The 19,242-nt window shown below is 36.6% G+C and overlaps 3 protein-coding genes across 3 annotated transcripts; 2 read left to right on the forward strand and 1 right to left on the reverse strand.

Moving 5' to 3' along the window:
• The first annotated feature begins 1,727 nt into the window (after positions 1-1,727).
• LOC109001008 (nuclear nucleic acid-binding protein C1D) lies at positions 1,728-4,332 on the forward strand. Its single transcript, XM_018978121.2, has 6 exons — positions 1,728-2,170; positions 2,254-2,309; positions 2,566-2,620; positions 2,904-2,984; positions 3,071-3,324; positions 3,970-4,332. Exons 1-5 carry the CDS (start codon positions 1,963-1,965, stop codon positions 3,304-3,306), a joined length of 636 nt encoding a protein of 211 aa, XP_018833666.1. The 5' UTR covers positions 1,728-1,962; the 3' UTR covers positions 3,307-3,324; positions 3,970-4,332.
• A 746-nt stretch (positions 4,333-5,078) lies between these two features.
• Positions 5,079-6,007, reverse strand: LOC109001010 (early nodulin-like protein 1). Its single transcript, XM_018978122.2, has 2 exons — positions 5,709-6,007; positions 5,079-5,595 (listed from the first exon to the last, which is right to left on the reverse strand). Exons 1-2 carry the CDS (start codon positions 5,884-5,886, stop codon positions 5,249-5,251), a joined length of 525 nt encoding a protein of 174 aa, XP_018833667.1. The 5' UTR covers positions 5,887-6,007; the 3' UTR covers positions 5,079-5,248.
• Positions 6,008-10,543: 4,536 nt separating this feature from the next.
• Positions 10,544-16,493, forward strand: LOC109001011 (BTB/POZ domain-containing protein NPY1-like). The gene is made up of 4 exons (XM_018978123.2): positions 10,544-11,739; positions 13,535-13,604; positions 13,826-14,998; positions 15,678-16,493. Exons 1-4 carry the CDS (start codon positions 11,678-11,680, stop codon positions 16,185-16,187), a joined length of 1,815 nt encoding a protein of 604 aa, XP_018833668.2. The 5' UTR covers positions 10,544-11,677; the 3' UTR covers positions 16,188-16,493.
• The last annotated feature ends 2,749 nt before the right edge of the window (positions 16,494-19,242 follow it).

Below are 19,242 nucleotides of genomic sequence, written 5' to 3' on the forward strand. Positions count from 1 at the left end.
CGTCATGCAGGAAATCCGTAATCGTACGCACGGTAAAAGTTGGCTTCGTAAGTTTGTAACTTCGTTTTTGCCGGTCGTCAGATACGATACGCACACTAATTAAATTACGATAAAATATTCTAATTTAAATGAAATAAAGAGTATTTCTATCTCATTTCTAAAATAAAAGTTGAGGGTAATGTCTATGAATGGTACCAGTGTGTCGTATAATTTTTTAAAAGGAATATAGTCCATCATTAAAAAAATTAATCGATTCATTGGATTATAATTACGATAATATCTTATTACAACTACAGCTGTTAATTAACGTTTTCATAACAGAAAAAAAAAAAAAAAAAAGATATTCGTTTCAAAAAGATATTGATATAATTACAGCCACATATCATTCCTATTATCGCCGTAGTAAGTTGTAATATGAATGGACAGTGAATGAGCCGGCCCTAGCATTCTTCTATTGAGAGAACCCCCTCCCTCCTTCCATTCCGGTGTTTCCTCCCCTTCCTTTTTTCATGTCAAATAAAAGTGAAACACCGATCCTTGGTTTTCCAGTAGCCAACATAATACACACCCCCCACCATGAGTTTCCTTAGTCTTCGATCTTTTAAACCACCAAATATGACACCAAAAGGAGTGGCGATTAGCACACACTCATGGGGTCATCGTAGATGTGTGGCTTCCACGCGCTACTGCGAGAAGGCTTGCGCTACAGCCACGTGCGACGTTTTTGGGACTAGCGACTTCAGTATTTTCAAGATCGACTGTCTAGCATCCTCCTAGAGTGGTGCATATCCTTATGCCACTTCAGTCGCCTTGGCCAGTGTTTTTTTACAATGTTTTTAAGTGTTTGTAATTTTGGTATTTGTTTGTGTTAATAAATAAAAGAAATAGACTATTGGACTTTGGTCTATAGTAGGAGAATACTCACCTCTTTTTGAGGATGAGCGTAGTCTAGTCCTTCTCCTCTTTTAGATGATGGGGGTGGTTGCATCCTTCTTCTCCTTTGGAGGGAATGGTTATCTCAGTTTTATTTTTTTATAGATAATGGTACTCTCAGACAAATCAATTTTGTCAAAAGAGTTCCTAGAAGTCAAGACAATATTCGTCGTAAAAAAATTTGTGTGCGAGGAAACTCTCCACAGATAAGTAGTTTGGCTTGTAATCAGAGTTTTTTTTTTATATTGACAGTCACAAATGCAACTTCGATTTCATGAATGAACAATAGAAATGGACAATGAGGAAAATTCATCAATCACAAAGTCGATACGCGCACAACTTGACGCAATAGGTAGCGGCGACACAAGTCTTTAATAACATCCTATTAATCCAAATTCCACCATCCTTGCTGAATTTCACAATGAAAAAGATCCACCTCATAAATCTGTATAATTCCCTAAGCTTCTTGAAGTTATAAACTCTGTATTTTATTGACTAAATTCCAATATATATCAATATCTGCGAAAAAACAAAAAAAAGTTCTAATAGATCTTGAAAGAGAACATATTTTATCTATTGACAGAAATAGAGTGTTTTACAACTTTTCTACAATTTTATTTTAAGCGGAGGATATTTTTATAAAATAATTAAAGAAATATTATTATAAAAATACTTTTGATTTGAAAGTTGCAATGCATTTCACTCCTGCTCTTCTCTACAGTATTATTTTAAATTTACATATTTTTTGAAAATATTATAAAACATTTTGTATATCTATCGACTATCGTTACTCGGCCGCCGTAAATAGGGAGAAGCATTGAAATCCAAATACCCTCTTGGCCCCGACGACTATTGGGAGTACGACTTGGAGGAAACGCCCCTGAAGCACAAATACCTTATTAAAGCGCGCGCAAGCTCTCACTCTTATCTCCAAACCCATAGGTCAAAGCCCTAACCCAGCAGACGAAACTCTTCCTTCCTCTCTAATAGCATCGTAATTAATACGGTGATTCGTGATTCGGGGCATCCATGGAAGGAGGAGCAAGAGAAAGCTCGGTGGTACCAGACTCGGTCTTGGACTCTGTGAACCGTACCTTGGCCAACGTAGGAGAAGTCGAGGCCCACTTGCTCCAGTTCTTGTCTCTCTCCGACCCGGATGTCCTCTCCCAGATGCCGCCTCTACAACGTGCTCAGTCTCTGCTCTTACTCGCTAGGACCACCTCAACCCTCTTCACATGTAATGTTGTCAATTAATGTAATATCGGTGATTCTGAATGTTGGTTCTGCATGGTTTAATTGCTGGGTTTTGTTCTTTTACAGTGAGGTTGAGGTGCTCTGGGGTTCACCCAGATGACCATCCAGTCAAATCAGAGCTTGTAAGTATTCTCATACCGTGGATTTTTGTTTGATTCTTTGCTTCAGCATATGATAATTTGTATATTTGTATTTGATGTTAGAGTATGGTTATCATATCGGTCTTTTCTCTGTTTTTCTATACATTTGGGAGATAAAGGGCTCATTATTTGCACTAGTATAATTTGCTTTTTGGATTTGATTGTTTGATTCTAACTATTTTGAAGTTTTGACGTTAGGTCTTGCTAAACTGTTTTTTCCCCTGCCCATGTGATGTAGGAAAGATTAAGCTTGTATCAGGACAAACTAGAGAGGTTCATAGACTTGAGTAAAGGTACATTTGTCTCTTTGAAATTTTGACATTTGTTGTAAATTTCTCATCATAAAATGTCATCGTGAATGGTGCTGCAAGGGCAGTCCTAATCTTACTATGAAGATTTTACTTTATTTTAAGATGAAAGTGACTGGGCTGGGTCATTTAATATGCAGAGCATACTATCATATGCTCAAATTTGAATATTTTTTTAGAATCTCATTTTCTAATGACAATATTCTTGTGTTGGCTGTAGTTCATTTTCCTCTTAACTGATTGCATGATTTTGAATTTGTTCTTCAAGCACCACTTCGACCTTCTACTACCTTGAATTATCAGGCTGCAACACGTTTTATTGAGCATTCTTTGCCTGACCTGACCCCAGGTAAATCGTTCTTTTCTAATTGTTATGTTCATGAATCTTTAACCATTTTTAGCTCTTTGCATTGAGGGATTGCTCACTTTTTTTAGACCAGAGGCAAAGTATGAGAAATATTAGTAGAGGAGAGGGGCCAAAGATGAAGTATCTAGAGAGGAGTGTCCAAAAGAAGCGGAAGTATCAATCATCTGAAAAACAATCGGTTCAAACAGCTGCGAAGGAATTTCTTGAGAAGGCAGCCCGTGAACTTCTTGGTGATAATAAAGGTGGTTTTAGGGGACCTCTACAGGCTGAAGCTTTGGAAGAAGAAGATGCCCCTATGGGCTGAGTTTCCTGATTTATCCAGGTAGAGTTTTAGCATGATGCTCAAATTTTTTGTCATCTTTTAATTTCCCTTGATATTTATAATTTGTTTATTTGTTCTTTATAACATTTAACTTATAATCACCCCACAACAAAAAGAACAATCCTAATTTCAAAATTACTTTGAAAATTTTTGTTGTAGGCCCTCATATCAGTTTTATGAGGATCTTATGTGAGCTTCATTTGGAGCTTTTATTTTCCTTGCCTATACAAGAAACTAAAAAGGAAGTACTAACACTCATGCTTTTGTTGACAATATAGTTGCTAATTGATTGTTACAATTGTAGTAATTTTATATGAATAACTATTTTATTTAATGATTAGAACAAGTGTGATATTTTTTCACTGATTATTGATGAGAAAGTAGTCTGCCTTTTTCAAATAGCTTCATGTAATGTCACTCTAGTTTGATATTTTATCATTATTTTATTACGCGCATGTACATTGTTTACTTGTCGCAATCCCAATGTCTAGGGATAAATTTGTAGGACGCACTAGGTGTATGATTTGTGTCTCCTGAGCTTATTCCTTTCAAAGTGCAGACTTGATGTGGTGTTGTTTATGGGAATTGGGTTTATGCTTATTGGATTGGTCGTCTTAGTCTTTCTTTTTTCTTGTATCTCCACAGGATTGCGGGACCAGATCGCTCATATCTGTAATTGTCTTCAAGCGAGTGCTTATTTCAATTTTTAGTTGCCCGTCATCTTTTTAAGTGTTATTCTTTCTAAATATTCAATTTCCCGATCTCTCTGTCTACCTACCCCTGTGCCGATAGTTCATTTGCAGACACTAACTTGGAAGTTCACAATATTTGAGTTTTGGTTGTGCTGTTTGACGTTGTCATTAATACCGAATTTTAAATTAGATCCAGTAGAAAGAAAAGGTATTCGTCGTATTATCTTAGAAAGATTTATATTCATTCACCACACATCACACTTCTCTATTTTTTTAAGAATACCGAGTTGGGTTCTTCTCCTACCCGTATCGAATAGAACATGCTGAGCCAAATCTTCTTCATGTAAAACCTGCTTTATTTAGATCGGGAAAATCGTACGGTTTTATTTTTTTTCTCTTGCCAAATGTATAGTATATGGATGATGAGTAGAATAATTCAATTAGTTTAAGAAGAATAAAACCTAGAAAAAATAAAAATAAGTGTGGTGTGGGGTGTGTGAGGATGAAAACACATGTAATTTTGTCAAGATGACACACACCTCCGGTTCAAAAGGCTTGAGGGATTTTACTTCTAAGCAACCATAATCGTTTTGATGGATATGACGAATGGCTTTCTCAAGGAATTCTTGAAGTTATAAGTGAAGCTGCTGTTTTCTTCAAGGAAAATGACAGAATCCATCTGTAGAAAAAAATGACAGAAAGCAAAATCTGCATGGAAGGAAAAAGATCCTCTCTCCTTTTGGGTGTTTATAGTCTCAATGTATGTATGTAAGTCTTTTCTCGGGAGTTTTCATGAAACCTGACTCCAATCAAAAACAGTTTCAGTAAAGTTATTTATTGTTTGTATTTCCTGTCTCCAGAAACGCTATTGGTTCTGCACATCCTAAAAGTGCAAGTTTGAGAGCGACTCAGATTAGTTTCCATTTGAGCTTTGCTGTAATCAATAATTCTTGAATATTTCGATTGAATTGTGAAACTACTTGTCATCTCTCTCAGGCCAAATCTCTGGGTTGCAGTCTCCCAAAAAGGAATTGTCAGTAGTTCTCTTGAGAAGGGGTCATATTGATCGTATAACAAATGCAAATTTATTGTTTTATAATCTGAATTTGGAAATACAAACATCATCAATATCCAACCCGCCGTATAGATTAAAAAATATAAAGAATCCCCAACAAAAAATAATCTCAAACGCCGGTAATCACCCTGTGCCCTTTTCTTCTTTTGGAGTCGCATCAAAACAAACCGAAAGCAAAAACCCACAGCGCAACCATCAAACCACCCTGCAACCTTGTAGCACTGCTTGTTGGAGCAACGGCCGGACCCTCTAACTCCACCGGAGAGGGCGCTGGAGAAATACCAGTGTACCTTTGTCTTGGAGAAAGGACCACCACAACCAACTTCTGACCCTTCTCGCAGTGTCCGTCGGCCCCGCTGATGAAGTAGAATGGCCCAGATCGGTCGAGCATTACCTTAGTGTTCCCATCTTTGTACTCTTCAATGGGTTTAGAAGTATTGCAGCTAAGATAATCTTCCTTGTTAACTTGCAATACCGAGTCTTTCCCGCCATCATATTTCCACACTACGAGAGAGACAAGCATGAAACGAGGTAGGTAATGTTCGAAAAAGTCAATAAAATGATTGAACAAAAAAAAAGACTAATCTGATAATATCCCAATTCGGATAGGAATTTACCGAGAGAGTCACCGACGCGGAAACGAAAACTTTCGGCCCATTTATTGAGGGATTCAGATTCAGAGGACGGGGTCTTCCATGCATCCGCACTGCCTCCAACCACGATCTCTCTGGCTTCAGAGAAGCTGAAGAGTAACAGAAGCATAAAAGCTGGAATTGCTCTTGGAATAACTGCCATTGAGAGAGATCGAGGGGCACGACCAGCAAAAAAGGAAGGAGCTGTGAGAACACCGGAGAAGTGAGTTTGTGTGGGTGTGTGTTTTCTTTCAGATGAAGAGAGAGGTTATTGATGGGGGTAATTCAGGTGCTCCTTGTATTTATAGAGGACAAAGGGAGAGAAAACTAGCCGTTGGACCTTTAGAGCTTTCTGGGTTTTGTCCGTTACGACCCATCAAATAAATCTACAGATCAAAAGACTGTAACGGTTAAAAAATAAAGCGATATATGTTTGAACGGTCAAAATAGCATGAAAAAAAAAAAATGAATACAGAGAAAAGCAACGGTCAGAAAGGAGAACGAGTCTGGCAAAGACGACCATTCTCATAGAATAGAGCACAGAGTACACAATCGCAATGAAGATCATAATATATCAAAAAAATGCTTGGTACGTGACACGTATACCTACCAGGCCTAATTACTATAACTCTTGTTATAATATAGGACAAATGAGAAATAATATCTAGGACAGTGTAATACGTAAATGTTGTATAATTATTTAAAAAATAAAAAATAAATAAATATAGAATTCATATAAAAAAAATTAACTTTCTAATAATGAATACTATTCTTTTTAAAAATAATTCCGTAACGCTTGCAAACTCTATATGTAACATTACTCATGACAAATAATTATTTTAATTAATTAATTCCTCCCCTAATTAGCATAGCCTTTTTTTTTAAGCTAAGATTTATAATTTATGTGTCTGTCTTTAAAATATTTTTATTACTGCAGAGGTGGCGGATGAACAGAGAGTAAAAAAGCCCAAGCCCAAAAGAAAGCTAGAAGACTGGTTTCGTGGATGGAGCTTATTGGACAAGGGTGCACCGAAGCCTGCCAGTATGGATCGAATTGAAGTAATGAACCCAATCTATCTTCCTTATTAAATGATTGCCTCCTCCTACACCAATTTCTCTTCTTTGTTACTACTAAGTTCTTTTGTCAAGTTAAAGGAAAAAAAAAAAAAAAGGGGTTGAAGTTAAGATGTGGTTTGGATTGGACGGTAAGATGAGATATTGTTAAAATATTATTTTTTTAATATTATTATTGTTTTGAGATTTGAAATAATTGAGTTATTTATTATATTTTGTATGAGAATATGATAAAGTTGTAAGAGCATTAATATTGGTTTCATTAAAAGCCAATAGATCTTTAAAATTTGAAGAAATATAGATAAAATCATCTACATTGACTTCATCAAAATGTAAAAATTTGAACTTTGAGCTTTAGTGATTTTAAGTACATCTTTAAATTTGAAAATAATTTGAAGATGTACTATTCATCATCAAAAATATATATTTTATTATAAAAATTAAAATCAACTTCTTTCATGCGTAAACAGTATACAGTAATATAATAGTTTGTTCTTTAAATAATAACCCAATTAAATTCGTATAGGATTAATGTTATAGGGCTATAGCTACAGAAATTTTTATTTGTTATAATAATATAAATATAATATTATTAGCTAAAAAATCCGATGCTCCTATCTAATTTTAGGCCAACAAAAAAGTTAGCGATGCTATCTAGGATGCCTTCCGTTTAATATTTGATTATTAATTGTTAGGCTTCTTTGGATAGTGTAATTGTAAAATATAAAAATAAAATAAAAAATATTATTATTAAAAAAATAATATTATATTATTATCTTAAAACATCTAATGACTAATCCTACGTATAATTATAGATGGATAGGTTTCAAAATTATAAAAAAATATATTTTTCTTTAAATTTTAAAAATAATTTTAATAAAGTTAATATTAATATTTTAATAATAATATGAGATGAATTAGAGTGATTATTGAGTCCAATCATATTAATAATATCACAATCCCATAAAGAGAGAGAGAGAGAGAGAGTTGTGAAAGGGGGAAGGGGACCCAGAAAATAAATATGCCAAAAAGAAAAAAAATAAAAATAAGGGTATAGAGAAGATAAAACCTGGAGAGAAAGAATCTACTACGCCTAGCTAGCTAGTAGGTACTACGAGTCAGCAACAACAAAAAGAGGTAGGGCAGGCGGCATTAAAAGGGAGTCTCTATATTTACCCAATGAAAGGCCCATCCAACACCTTAACCATTATTATTACATTGGGGGACCCCTCCCCCCACTTCTTTTCCATTATCATTCATTTATTATGCTTTTATCCTCACGCCTAATTTCACCAGCAATTATAAAGCCACGCGTGGTGATCATTTGACGTGCAATTGCCTTTTTGTCATTATATTATAAACGTAACTAATATTATTTTCTTTTTTATTATTCAAATAAAACTCTTATTTTTTCAGTTTGTTTCCCACTTAATTTCTATATTATATATATATAAATAAATATAAATAAAAGTTACTATTGAGAGTATCTATTTTATATAAATAATATGATATCATCTAGACTATACATCTTTAAATAAATATTGAGAATAATAATCATATAATAAATACAACATATATACTATTATAATGACTTTTCTTTAATATTACTTTATATATATAAAGAGAGAGCCCAACTAATTGAGGAGACTATTATTATGAGGCAGCTATAATGGACTTGGCAGCTGAAAGGGAAATTGGTCCAATAAATTAGGCAGCCCATTAAACTATAGGATAATGCATGCACTGCCTAAGGTCCCCTACTCAACTCTACTCTCGTGTCTAGCTTTTGGGACCATTCATTCATGCATGCATGCATGCACGCACATCTCTAACTCCAACTCTCCAAATCCACCGAGCTTTGTTTTGTGTAATGAAATTTACAAACGATGTCTATCATATATGCAGCTAATTTCGCATTGCTGCTAGCTAGCTAGCTAGCTGTTGAATACGATCTTTTGTAAAACCAGACCATGACCTTTTTAGCTCGTGGTCCTAACTTATTAAACCATATAGTTGAACCATTAATTATCAACATGATAACTGCTTATAAAATCGTGAACATGCATGCATGATACCATATCCTCACATATTTTAATTACAGAAAGAGGCCAGCCCTTCGTACGTATACTGAATTTACAGTTGGAAAACAGATACACGTACGTGTAATATCTATCCAAAGAAATCTTAACATTCAATAGTTAGAAGGAAAAGGAAACTACGAGGAAAATAAATCCCGTTGACCAAACTGACCACAATTACAGTCTCTTCCAAGTTCTTTTAAGTACAGGCTACCGACAGAGTTATGTAAAAGCGAACTCCTCCCAGGAAAGACGAAACACATGCGACTTACATGATGTAAGGCCTTGCAGTCAATGTTAGTCAATTTGATTAATCACTGCAAATTAACTTCTTTTTTTTTTAAAAAAAAATTCGTCTGATTTAAGACAATAACGGCTGTAATCAACGGTTAAACGATTTCACAATATTAAATGTTGTTGTAAGTAACGTGGACTTCAATATTAAATATATAATAAAGTCTACTTATTGTATATATTCCTCTTCTAATTATAATAAGTATTTGGATAAAAAACTATAAAAAATAATGATTTTTAATTTTTTTATATAATAATTAAAGAAATATTTTTAAATAAATTTATAATATTTTAATATTTTTTAAAAATATTTAAAAAAATGATTATAAAATAAATAAATATTTACCTTTCAATCTTATGTGGATGTAGCAGTTTCAATTCCTAAAATTGTAAGGAGGGCCGAGCTACTGAAAAGATAGGCAGAGGGAAGAGAGGAGTAGAGTACTCGATTTGCATTGCATATATGAATGAATATAATGTTGGACAGAGTTATAATTACATTGTGGCAGTAATAATAATCAATGAGATAGCTGTCTATTCACTACGTGGAAGCGTCGCGGCTTCACCAATCCAACCTCTCTGTGACCATTGGAAGAATTCTCTCTCTCTCTCTGTGAATTATGGGCCATGGATGTGCCCCCTTCTAAACTAAACCAGCTTCTCCTTCTGCCATTTGAGAGCTCTGCCCATTCCCCATTCCCCCCAGCACCATACTCAAACAACTCTGCCCTGACAATTCTCAACATAAGGAAACAATATCCGAGACAAAAATCTTTACTTTTAAGGACTCATCAATTCGCCAGTTTGCTCTGATTTGCCACTGTTTGTTTTAATGATTCGTCTCTGGATTCATATTATCATTCTCTCTCTCTCTCTTTTATTTTTGTTTTTTTAAAAAGTCATTAGCTGTAACTGAGAATGCTTTTCACATTGCTGATCCAAATTTGAGTGAATTAATCCTGAAACAATGACCAGACAGACTTTTTAAGTATTTAATATTTTATGGCGCAATCTTGCACTTGAGCGGTATAGGAGACCAGTCAAAGAAATTTCAATATGCGATTGATAGTGTCTAATTCTTTCGTAGACACACTTCAACCTGTTATGACTGCACAAGGCTGGTCAGTTTGGCTTGTTAGGTGCAATATACATAGAATGGAACCAATCTATATACTGGACCCAGATGATACTTTGTCGTAAAGTTCTTGGTAAGAGCATATTCTTCTTTTGTACAAAGCAGAAAGAGAAGGACCCAAGCTACGTCCTTTAATATCGTAAGGAGAAATCGTGGGAATACATCCATATCTGTAGGTATCATTTCGACCACATGCTTCTAAGATGATTTGTCAGCAGGATTGGTCTTTGGGTTCTCAAAATCTACACAAACCTAATCTATTCAATGCCCCATTATGAAGAGGGACTCGGATTAAAATGCAACAATTCTCGTCTTGATTTTTGGTTGTGGTCCAATCCAATTTATGGGAGTAATGAGAACCGAATTGGTACTTTCGTTGGGAAGGAAATGGTAGACATGAAAATAGAGAAGGAAAGGAAGGACAGAGGGGTGAGAAAAGAGAGGGTGGCGTGCTTTATTAACGGCACAGAAAAAAGCTTCCTTTTTTTAAGAGGGTGTTGCTTCTCTGACAGACTGACTCTCTTCAGTCTCCGCCACTCTGTAAAACCCCTCCCAACCCAAAAAAAAAAAAAAAAATACAAACCTCACTACAAACTACAAAACTACGCCCACGCATATATACTACCACGCACGCACAAACTCCGTTTGTGTTTCTTTTGTTTTCTCCTTTCTTTGCATACTGCAGAACTCGGGGGCTACGAGAGACAACTGCGTCAGAGAGAGAGCCATTGAGATTTGCGCCAAAAGAGAGAAGGGAAGATCTTGAGCGGATCACGATGATTTAAAGCAAAGGCGGCGATAATTTATGAGCGAGCGAGAGAGAGAAAAGAGAGAGAGGGCTCTCTCCCTCTCTAACGCCAACACTCCTCTCTCTCGGTCTCAGCATACAGCTTACAAGCACTCATATTTTGCTCTGACGGTAGGTTTCCTTTTTTTGCGTTTCTCTGAAGAACCATCTCTGTAGGATTTTTCGTGGTCTAGGATATTCATTTCATTCTATCGTATTCTCTCTCCTCGAGCGTCATCATCGTCATCATAGAGCCTCAGAATCGATGGCAACAGCTCCAAGATCGAGGTGGTGGTATAAGGTCGGAGACTGTGTCGGTCCGGTGTTTAGCTGCTTCAGCATGGTCCAGTGGCAGCGTGTAAGTTTGTAGACAGAGGAGGAAGTCACTGAAGAACCGCCATTTCTGGACTGGGTTTTTGTTTTTTGTTCCTGGGTTTGTCTTGAATCAGTCATTTCAGAGAGACGAAGTTGGAGGTGGCGTGTGGACAGCTCCACTGCATAACAGGGGCGTGGTTTTGAGCGTTCTTGCCCAAAGATTTGTTTGTGATTTGTGGTACTTGTCGCGGAGTATTTAGGGTCAACAAAAATGAAGTTTATGAAGTTGGGTTCAAAGCCTGATGCATTTCAAGCGGAAGGGAAAGCTGTCAGGTGAGGGTTTCTTTTGTCTTGCCATTGGCAAATTTTCGAATCCATGCAGGCCAGGTCCTCTTTTCTTGTGAATTGTTCTGTTCTTTTTTATTTATTCTGTTCTGATTTTAAGGTTAAAGTTATACATAATATTTAAGCATGGTTTTGTTCCTGGGTTATATTTCTTTTTCTGGGGATTGTGTATTTGGTTCTGTTTCTTTGTCATGGCATGCTCTGGCAATTTTAGGGAAAGTGTAGGCTTTGTTTAACGTTCAGATTAATATGTGAAGTGAAAAACCTAAATTAACTATGCCTTTTCAGATTTTGGGAAAAAATAAAGTCACAAACTTTTGATAATATCTTTTAGCTATACAAAAAGATATAGGCAAACACAAAAAAGAATGCGGGTATTGAAATTACGAATACAACTACTTTAAGAAGAGAGAATAGGAAGGAGGTGTCGCCGTTATGTATGTGTCCGTCCATTCAGGATGTGGTCCAGCCATTGAACTGTCCTTTTGAAGAAGTTGTGGTCCAGATGTGGAAAATCCATATGCGGTACCCGAGTTCTCTAATCATCAATTCGAGTAAATTCTTACTGTACGGAGTGAGAGGGACGTTATTCTACCCACCATTTATGATTTCTACCTTCCGCAAAACATCTACATGTGGACACTGCTTGTAAATTTGGATTTGTCTAATTATGCCTCAAACAGGTCAGGGGAAAGGTTTAACCCGTAGATGGATGGTTTGGCTACGACCAATCTAGCTCTCTTGCTGTAAGATAATGTCTGATAGTACGATTTTAGAACTTCTTGCATGTGCAATGTCTGGTTGCATACTGAAAAATCAGGCAACCACAAAACTGGATTGGTAGTTATTACCTTATTTAATTACGTGATCATGTGATCATAGTGCAATTTGCATGTTTCTTTGGCAGTATTCTTGTGATAATTATGGTTATGTTCAACGTACACCCAGGTTTGCAGATCATGATGCTGTCATAGATTAGTTGAGATTTAGATAGTTCTGGTGCCTGTAAAATGTGGTGTCATATCTTTACGTTCCTATCACGTACAAATCCTGATAGAAATGATTTCACCTTTCATGAAAGTAGATATCATCTGGCCCAATTTTGTCTGTCTTGGACATTGATTTTGATTGTGATTTTGGCTTTTAGACTCTGGAGGGGTTTTCTTGACATTTGTATCCAAACACAAGATAAATCTGTTCTGTTCATCTACTTAAGCATTGAGCTCAGTTTGTTGTATAGAGCTTAGCAGAAAAATCTTTTAGCGCTCATTGGACTTGTTAATTGGATTCGGGTGTCTTGGTACTCAATACTCAAGTCACTATCCTTTTAAGACTAGGGCCTTCATTCTGAATTTAAGTTGTCGTGCTCTTTTGATTTAAGAGTGGTGGAAAATTATAGTGCACTATGACTCTTAAGTGTTTTGATCAAAGCTATTGACTTTGTTTGAGATCAAGATTAAGTTCTCTAATCGATGTTGCATCCAACCCTTCTGGTACTGGTACCTTATAATATTCCATATGGCTATGCTTTAGGGATTGAAGCTGGGTTCTATGGTCTTTGGAGATACAAAGCATTTATATGGAGAAATATGCTTGTTTTTCAAAAATATCTGACATTGTCTATAGAACTATCAACAGCACCAAGATAACCAGTTCTGTAAACTTTTTCTTATAAAAACAAAATTCCAGTTTATAAGCCATGAGATAGTCATCTTTCCATTGCATGTTCAGCTTCATAGTTTTCTCTTTATTGGAGTAGCATATCAATGTTCCGTTCATGCAGGTACGTATCGTCTGAATTGGCAACGGATGTCATCATAAATGTGGGTGAGGTGAAGTTTTGCCTTCACAAGGTATGATCTCCTTTTTCTACTTTTTCCTCTAGTGAGTTGAATGCCCGCATTCTTGGGTGATTGAATTGTTATACTTTGACCTCTAGTGAATTGAAATTGGTCATTTTTTGCTGAAGAAAAACCTCCCAAAAAAATCCATTAAGAAAAGCATAAATGATTGTTTTTTTTCCACAGATTGGGATTTTTGCTGGTTTTTTTTAATACTGTGACTGTCTTTTCAGTTCCCTCTCTTGTCCAAGAGCAATTGCCTGCAGAAACTAGTGTTGAAGGCTACTGAGGAGAATGATGACGAAATTTGTATGGTTGATTTTCCCGGTGGGCCAAAAGCCTTCGAAATTTGTGCAAAATTCTGCTATGGAATGACTGTTACGCTCAATCCATACAATGTTGTGGCTGCTCGTTGTGCAGCTGAGTACCTAGAGATGACTGAGGATATTGATCGAGGAAACCTAATATTTAAGATTGAGGTATTTCTCAACTCTAGTATCTTCCGCAGCTGGAAAGATTCCATTATTGTTCTCCAAACGGCCAAATCTCTTCTGCCATGGTCTGAGGATCTGAAAATTGTTGGAAGATGCATAGATTCCATTGCTTCTAAAACTTCTGTGGACCCTGCAAATGTTACTTGGTCCTACACATTTAATCGGAAATTAGCCGAGCCTGATAGAATTGTTGAGGATAGAGTAAAGCTCCCAGTGAATTTGGAATCTGTTCCAAAGGATTGGTGGGTTGAAGATATATGTGAGCTGGACATTGATCTTTACAAGCGAGTAATGATTGCTGTAAAATCCAAGGGAAGAATGGATGCTACTGTGATTGGAGAGGCACTAAAGATGTACGCAGTTAGATGGTTGCCAGATTCTGTTGATGCTTTGGTTTCTGATGCTCATGCCCAGAGGAACAAATCTTTGGTAGAAACAATCATTTGCTTATTGCCATCTGACAAAGGTGTGGGTTGTTCTTGTAGTTTCTTGCTGAAACTGTTGAAAGTTGCAATTTTGGTTGGAGCAGATGAGTCATCAAGGGAAGATTTGGTGAATAGGATCAGCCTGAAGTTGCATGAAGCTTCTGTTAAAGATCTATTGATCCCAGCTCGGTCTCCCCAAATTACTATATACGATGCTGAGTTGGTGCGGTGCATTTTAAATCGATTCTTGATGCATGAGAAGTCCAACCGGGGTATGGATGTTGAGAAGAATGAGGAGACCGAGAACTTTGTCTTGAAACTTGGGTCCTTGTTGAATGTTGGTAAATTGATTGATGGATATCTAGCAGAAATTGCACGTGATCGAAATCTCACTCTCTCTAGTTTCATTGACTTGGCACGGACGGTACCTGAATTAGCTAGACCTACTCATGACAGATTGTACAAGGCCATTGACATCTACCTGAAGGTAGGATCTTATTATGCCATGTATTCCAATATTGTGCATCTTTCCAATTTTTTCAGGATGCTTTCTTGATATTGAAGTGGCATTTTCATTCTCATCAATAAAGTTATTGTTTACCAATAAAAAAAAAAAATAGTGAATGGGCATCTGCTCATTTTGTATGAGACAAGCAGGTGACTGAAGCCACAATTTCACAAGTTTTTCCAATTCTTTGGGCTCTGGCAGATGAGCCAGAAATTTTGGAGCTGTGCTATGTTGATTTATATCCGCTGTGGTCTGAAATGCTGATTAATTTTTTCTCATAGCTTCCGGCATCCTAGGGACCAGTTTCACTGCTTTGCCCATCATGTTTACAACATAAACAATCTTAGAGACTAACATTAGGACATCTTGTGAGGTTAATACCTAAGCGGCCACCGCAACGGGTTGCATTCGAGTTTAAACTTGGTCCAATGCTGACTGAGGTGCCCTGATTTCAAGTGGAAGAGCCACTCAAATCAATCCCGTAGTGTTCCAATGCTCTTGCTTACTGAGCGGCACTGTTGCTTTGTATTAATGATATTTTACGTATTTTATCTTATACTCTTGTGAATGTGATTGTGATTTAGAAGATGCGGCCTTTTGTGGTTTGAAGCATGAACACATTTCTTTTATGAAGATCTGATGGATTATTATGTTCCAGGAACATCCAAGTTTGACAAAAGTTGAAAGGAAGAGGATATGTGGACTTATGGTTGTCAAGAAACTGACGATGGATGCATCCATGCATGCTGCTCAGAATGAGCGCCTCCCACTTCGGGTTGTTGTCCAAGTTCTCTTTTTTGAGCAGGTTAGAACATCTGCTGTTTTTAGATCCGTTAACAACAATTCCCGGGATGCTTCACTTTCCACGCAAAATACAGACGAAGAATGTGAGAATACAGCTGAAAACTGCAGAACCCTCGAGAAGCAGATGAGTCAAATGGACGGGAAACTTGCTAAGAAGAGCAGCAAAAACAGCAGAAGCAGCATGCAGTTGCTGCCATCCCGGTCAAGGAGAATATTCGATAAACTGTGGGCTGTGGGTAAAGGGCATGGAGATAACAAGAGCCCTGAGACGTCTGTGAGTTCGCAGAGCCCAACTTCAATGGTTCCTGTAGACACCAAATCCTCAGGTTCATCTTCAAGACACAGGAGGCATTCAATCTCGTAGAGGACTTTTGAGGGAGGGTTCATTCAGACTTCAGAAGGAGAGGGAGACTCGAACCGCTTTTCAAGTGTAAAAAATGGTACTTTTTGTTATAGCTGCTGAAGGGTTTTTAACTTTTTAGCTGCAGAGTGCAAAATGTTGGTTTGAAAAGGGTTACTTCACCCAAAAGAAAGAAATGTAATGTGAGCCCTTTTGAGTGCCTTTTTATTTCTAACATCTGTTGGTTCCAAATTGTAACTTTGTTTTTTCATATAAAAGTCCATCGATGTAGGCCCATTGGCTTGCCGAGCTCGGGCTGTAGCCCTATCATATAAAAGTCCAAATTGCAAGTATGTAACGGTGGAGGAGACAAATCATGGGCCCACAACTAAGGGGCGGCCCCCACCCACTGTAGGCCCATTCGGCCCAGAGAGAAAACAGAATACGCATGCAAGTGTTTTCCGAGGGAAGATGTTTTCCTCTCAGTTACCGTTCCCCTCCAAATAAACACACCGAATACAACGTAGTTTGGCCGCGGTCGCCGATCACCCAAAAGTCTGAGTTAGCTGATGAGACTGTAGCAAAGAGACACCAAAGAACACCGCAACGAGAGAGAGAGAGAGAGAGCTCTGCCAAACTATGAGCAAAACGATATTCTCCAAGACCAGGTCATTCTCTCACACTGACTCCCACTCTCTCGCCGTCTCTCGCTATGCTCGTATGTTTTAGGTTGGAAAATTTAAACTCAGTTTTCAGAGAGTTCTGTGCCTATGCTCTCCCTTTCTCTATAATCTTTGTTCATTTTCATTCTAAGATGCAACCCCATTTGCGGGCTTGTTTTATTACTGTCAAAGCTCCCTAGTTTGCTCGTGCTTTCAGGTTTTAGTCGAAGGAAGAACTAAGCCAAGAACTACCATTCTCAACAGACCTGCTCTCTCAATTGCTCTTACCCTCAAAGTTTCCAGAGTTCTTTCCTCGTCGCTGTTTGTTCATTTTGTCTTTTCAGGTCATACCCATTTGGTAAAACCGTGAATTGGAGTTCTTTTCTTTCGTAGGCTGCTCGGCTTAACAGATTGTATAAGTCATGAGAAGAAAAATCAGATGTCGGATTTTTATATCTGATTTTTCTTGATGAATGTATTGCATTGTTATCTGTTACTCAAGAGGTCCAGCTGGTTCTTCGAACTCTGACTAAACACGAGAAGGGAAATAACAATAGCAACAAAAACGCAATCTTTACGTTGGGATGACTTGGGAATGTAGATGGTCTGGAATTTTGAGAATATATTGCCGTCTTTATTTTCTAACTTAATAGAATGTGATATTAATACTTATTAAACTGCTTTAATATGTTTCTGAAGATGATCTGCATTTACAACGGTTAGTGTAAATGCGCCTAAAAAATTGGGTGTAAACAGTTTTTTCAACCATTATATATGTTTATGCATCTTCAAGCAATATATTGGAAGCCACATGTGAGTAGCCCTTTTGAAGTTTAAAATATTTTGGTGAATGACCCATCTCATCTAATTTATCTGTTTTTTTACTTGGGGATAGGGCCATGTTTAATCATTCTTTTACTGTTTGTGGAAAGGAAAATATTATTTAACCCCTCAATGTTATCGCTTTAAGTTACTGTTCAAATACTTTATTTATTTATTTACTTAGTGATTGATTTTATTCATATGAAATGTGAATAGACAGTGTGGTGGTACGACAACCGCATGAAATAGTATAATATATATATAATAAAGAAGTTTTTTTTTTCATCAGTCGTTATTCCACACTCCATATCCTATGAAAAACACCAACATACTTTATGAAAAATGCTTTCATATCCTATGAAAAATATCTCATGTCTTATGAAAAAGTTATATAGATATAGAGTATGAAAGTGAATATTTTATCGGATCGCACACAAATAGAATGCAGGCTTCACACAAACAAGTCGAACAAAGTTTTCCTTGGGCTTAAAAAAGCAAATAAAAAATGCCTTATCCTAGTTTTTAACATTTGGGAGTGGGACGATTGATGATTTTTTAATGGAATTTGTTAGGGACCAGCGGTTTATTACGTTAAATTACGTATTAATATTTACAAAATTTTTTGATTATAAAAATAAAAAAATTGAGAGAAGAATAAGATCATTTATTTTACAAAAATCATTTTCATCTTTAATTTATATTGTTTTATTAAACGAATATATTACATTTAATATTAGTGGGCGATTCGATACGCGAAATCGACTTTTCCTTTTTTAATTCACATCCCTGCTATTGGCTATCTTGGATTGTATCACTATGGAAGGAGGTGCCTTCCAGGAATGTTCCGTTTGGTTACCGATAAAACTGTACGTACGCAACAGCTGCAATGCCCTGTTGATTTGAATTGTTTCTTTTACTTATCAAAAATAAAAATGCCCTGCTGACTGAATAATTACTGCTAACTTTTTTTTGGAGTCATTTGTATCTTCCATTTATATGAAGTGTTAAAGAGTTCCGCGAAGTGAAGTACTTTGTTTGGATTTTACCCTATAATCTCGACCAATAAGGCAAGCATATAGCCTTAACCAATTGATGAGATGAAAAGGCATATTCTTGATTGTAAGAGAATTTTAATTTTTTTCTGTTCCGTTGCAGCTTTGGTTTTATCAGGGTGATGAGGATCATTTTCTGATTTCCCTTTGCCTGTAGAATACAAGTTATGGAAACATTCATCTCTATCCAGTCATTGATATGTCCTCTAGAAGCAAAGGCCATCTCTGCCGGCATTTTTTCTGGAATAAAACTTTCTTTGTGCTTTATTTACAGTTGAATAACCGCCAGCTTTTGCCGAGGTAGATGCATACATTAAAATTTTCTAAGTTATGTGTAAGGGATAAAATATAATGGGTCCATGGTGTTTCTTAGGTCAAGCCCAATAGGGGGAGACTTATCAAGAGGGAAGAAAGAGAGAGAAAAAGAGGGGACAAAAATATGAGGGAAGATAGAGTGTCAGGAGGAAAAATGAGTGATGTGACATAAAGCAAATAGAAGTGACATAAAACAAAGAGGTGCATGAGATAAAAGGCACGAACACA

This window comes from Juglans regia, chromosome 8, assembly GCF_001411555.2.
Source record: "Juglans regia cultivar Chandler chromosome 8, Walnut 2.0, whole genome shotgun sequence".
Classification (NCBI taxonomy): domain Eukaryota; kingdom Viridiplantae; phylum Streptophyta; class Magnoliopsida; order Fagales; family Juglandaceae; genus Juglans; species Juglans regia.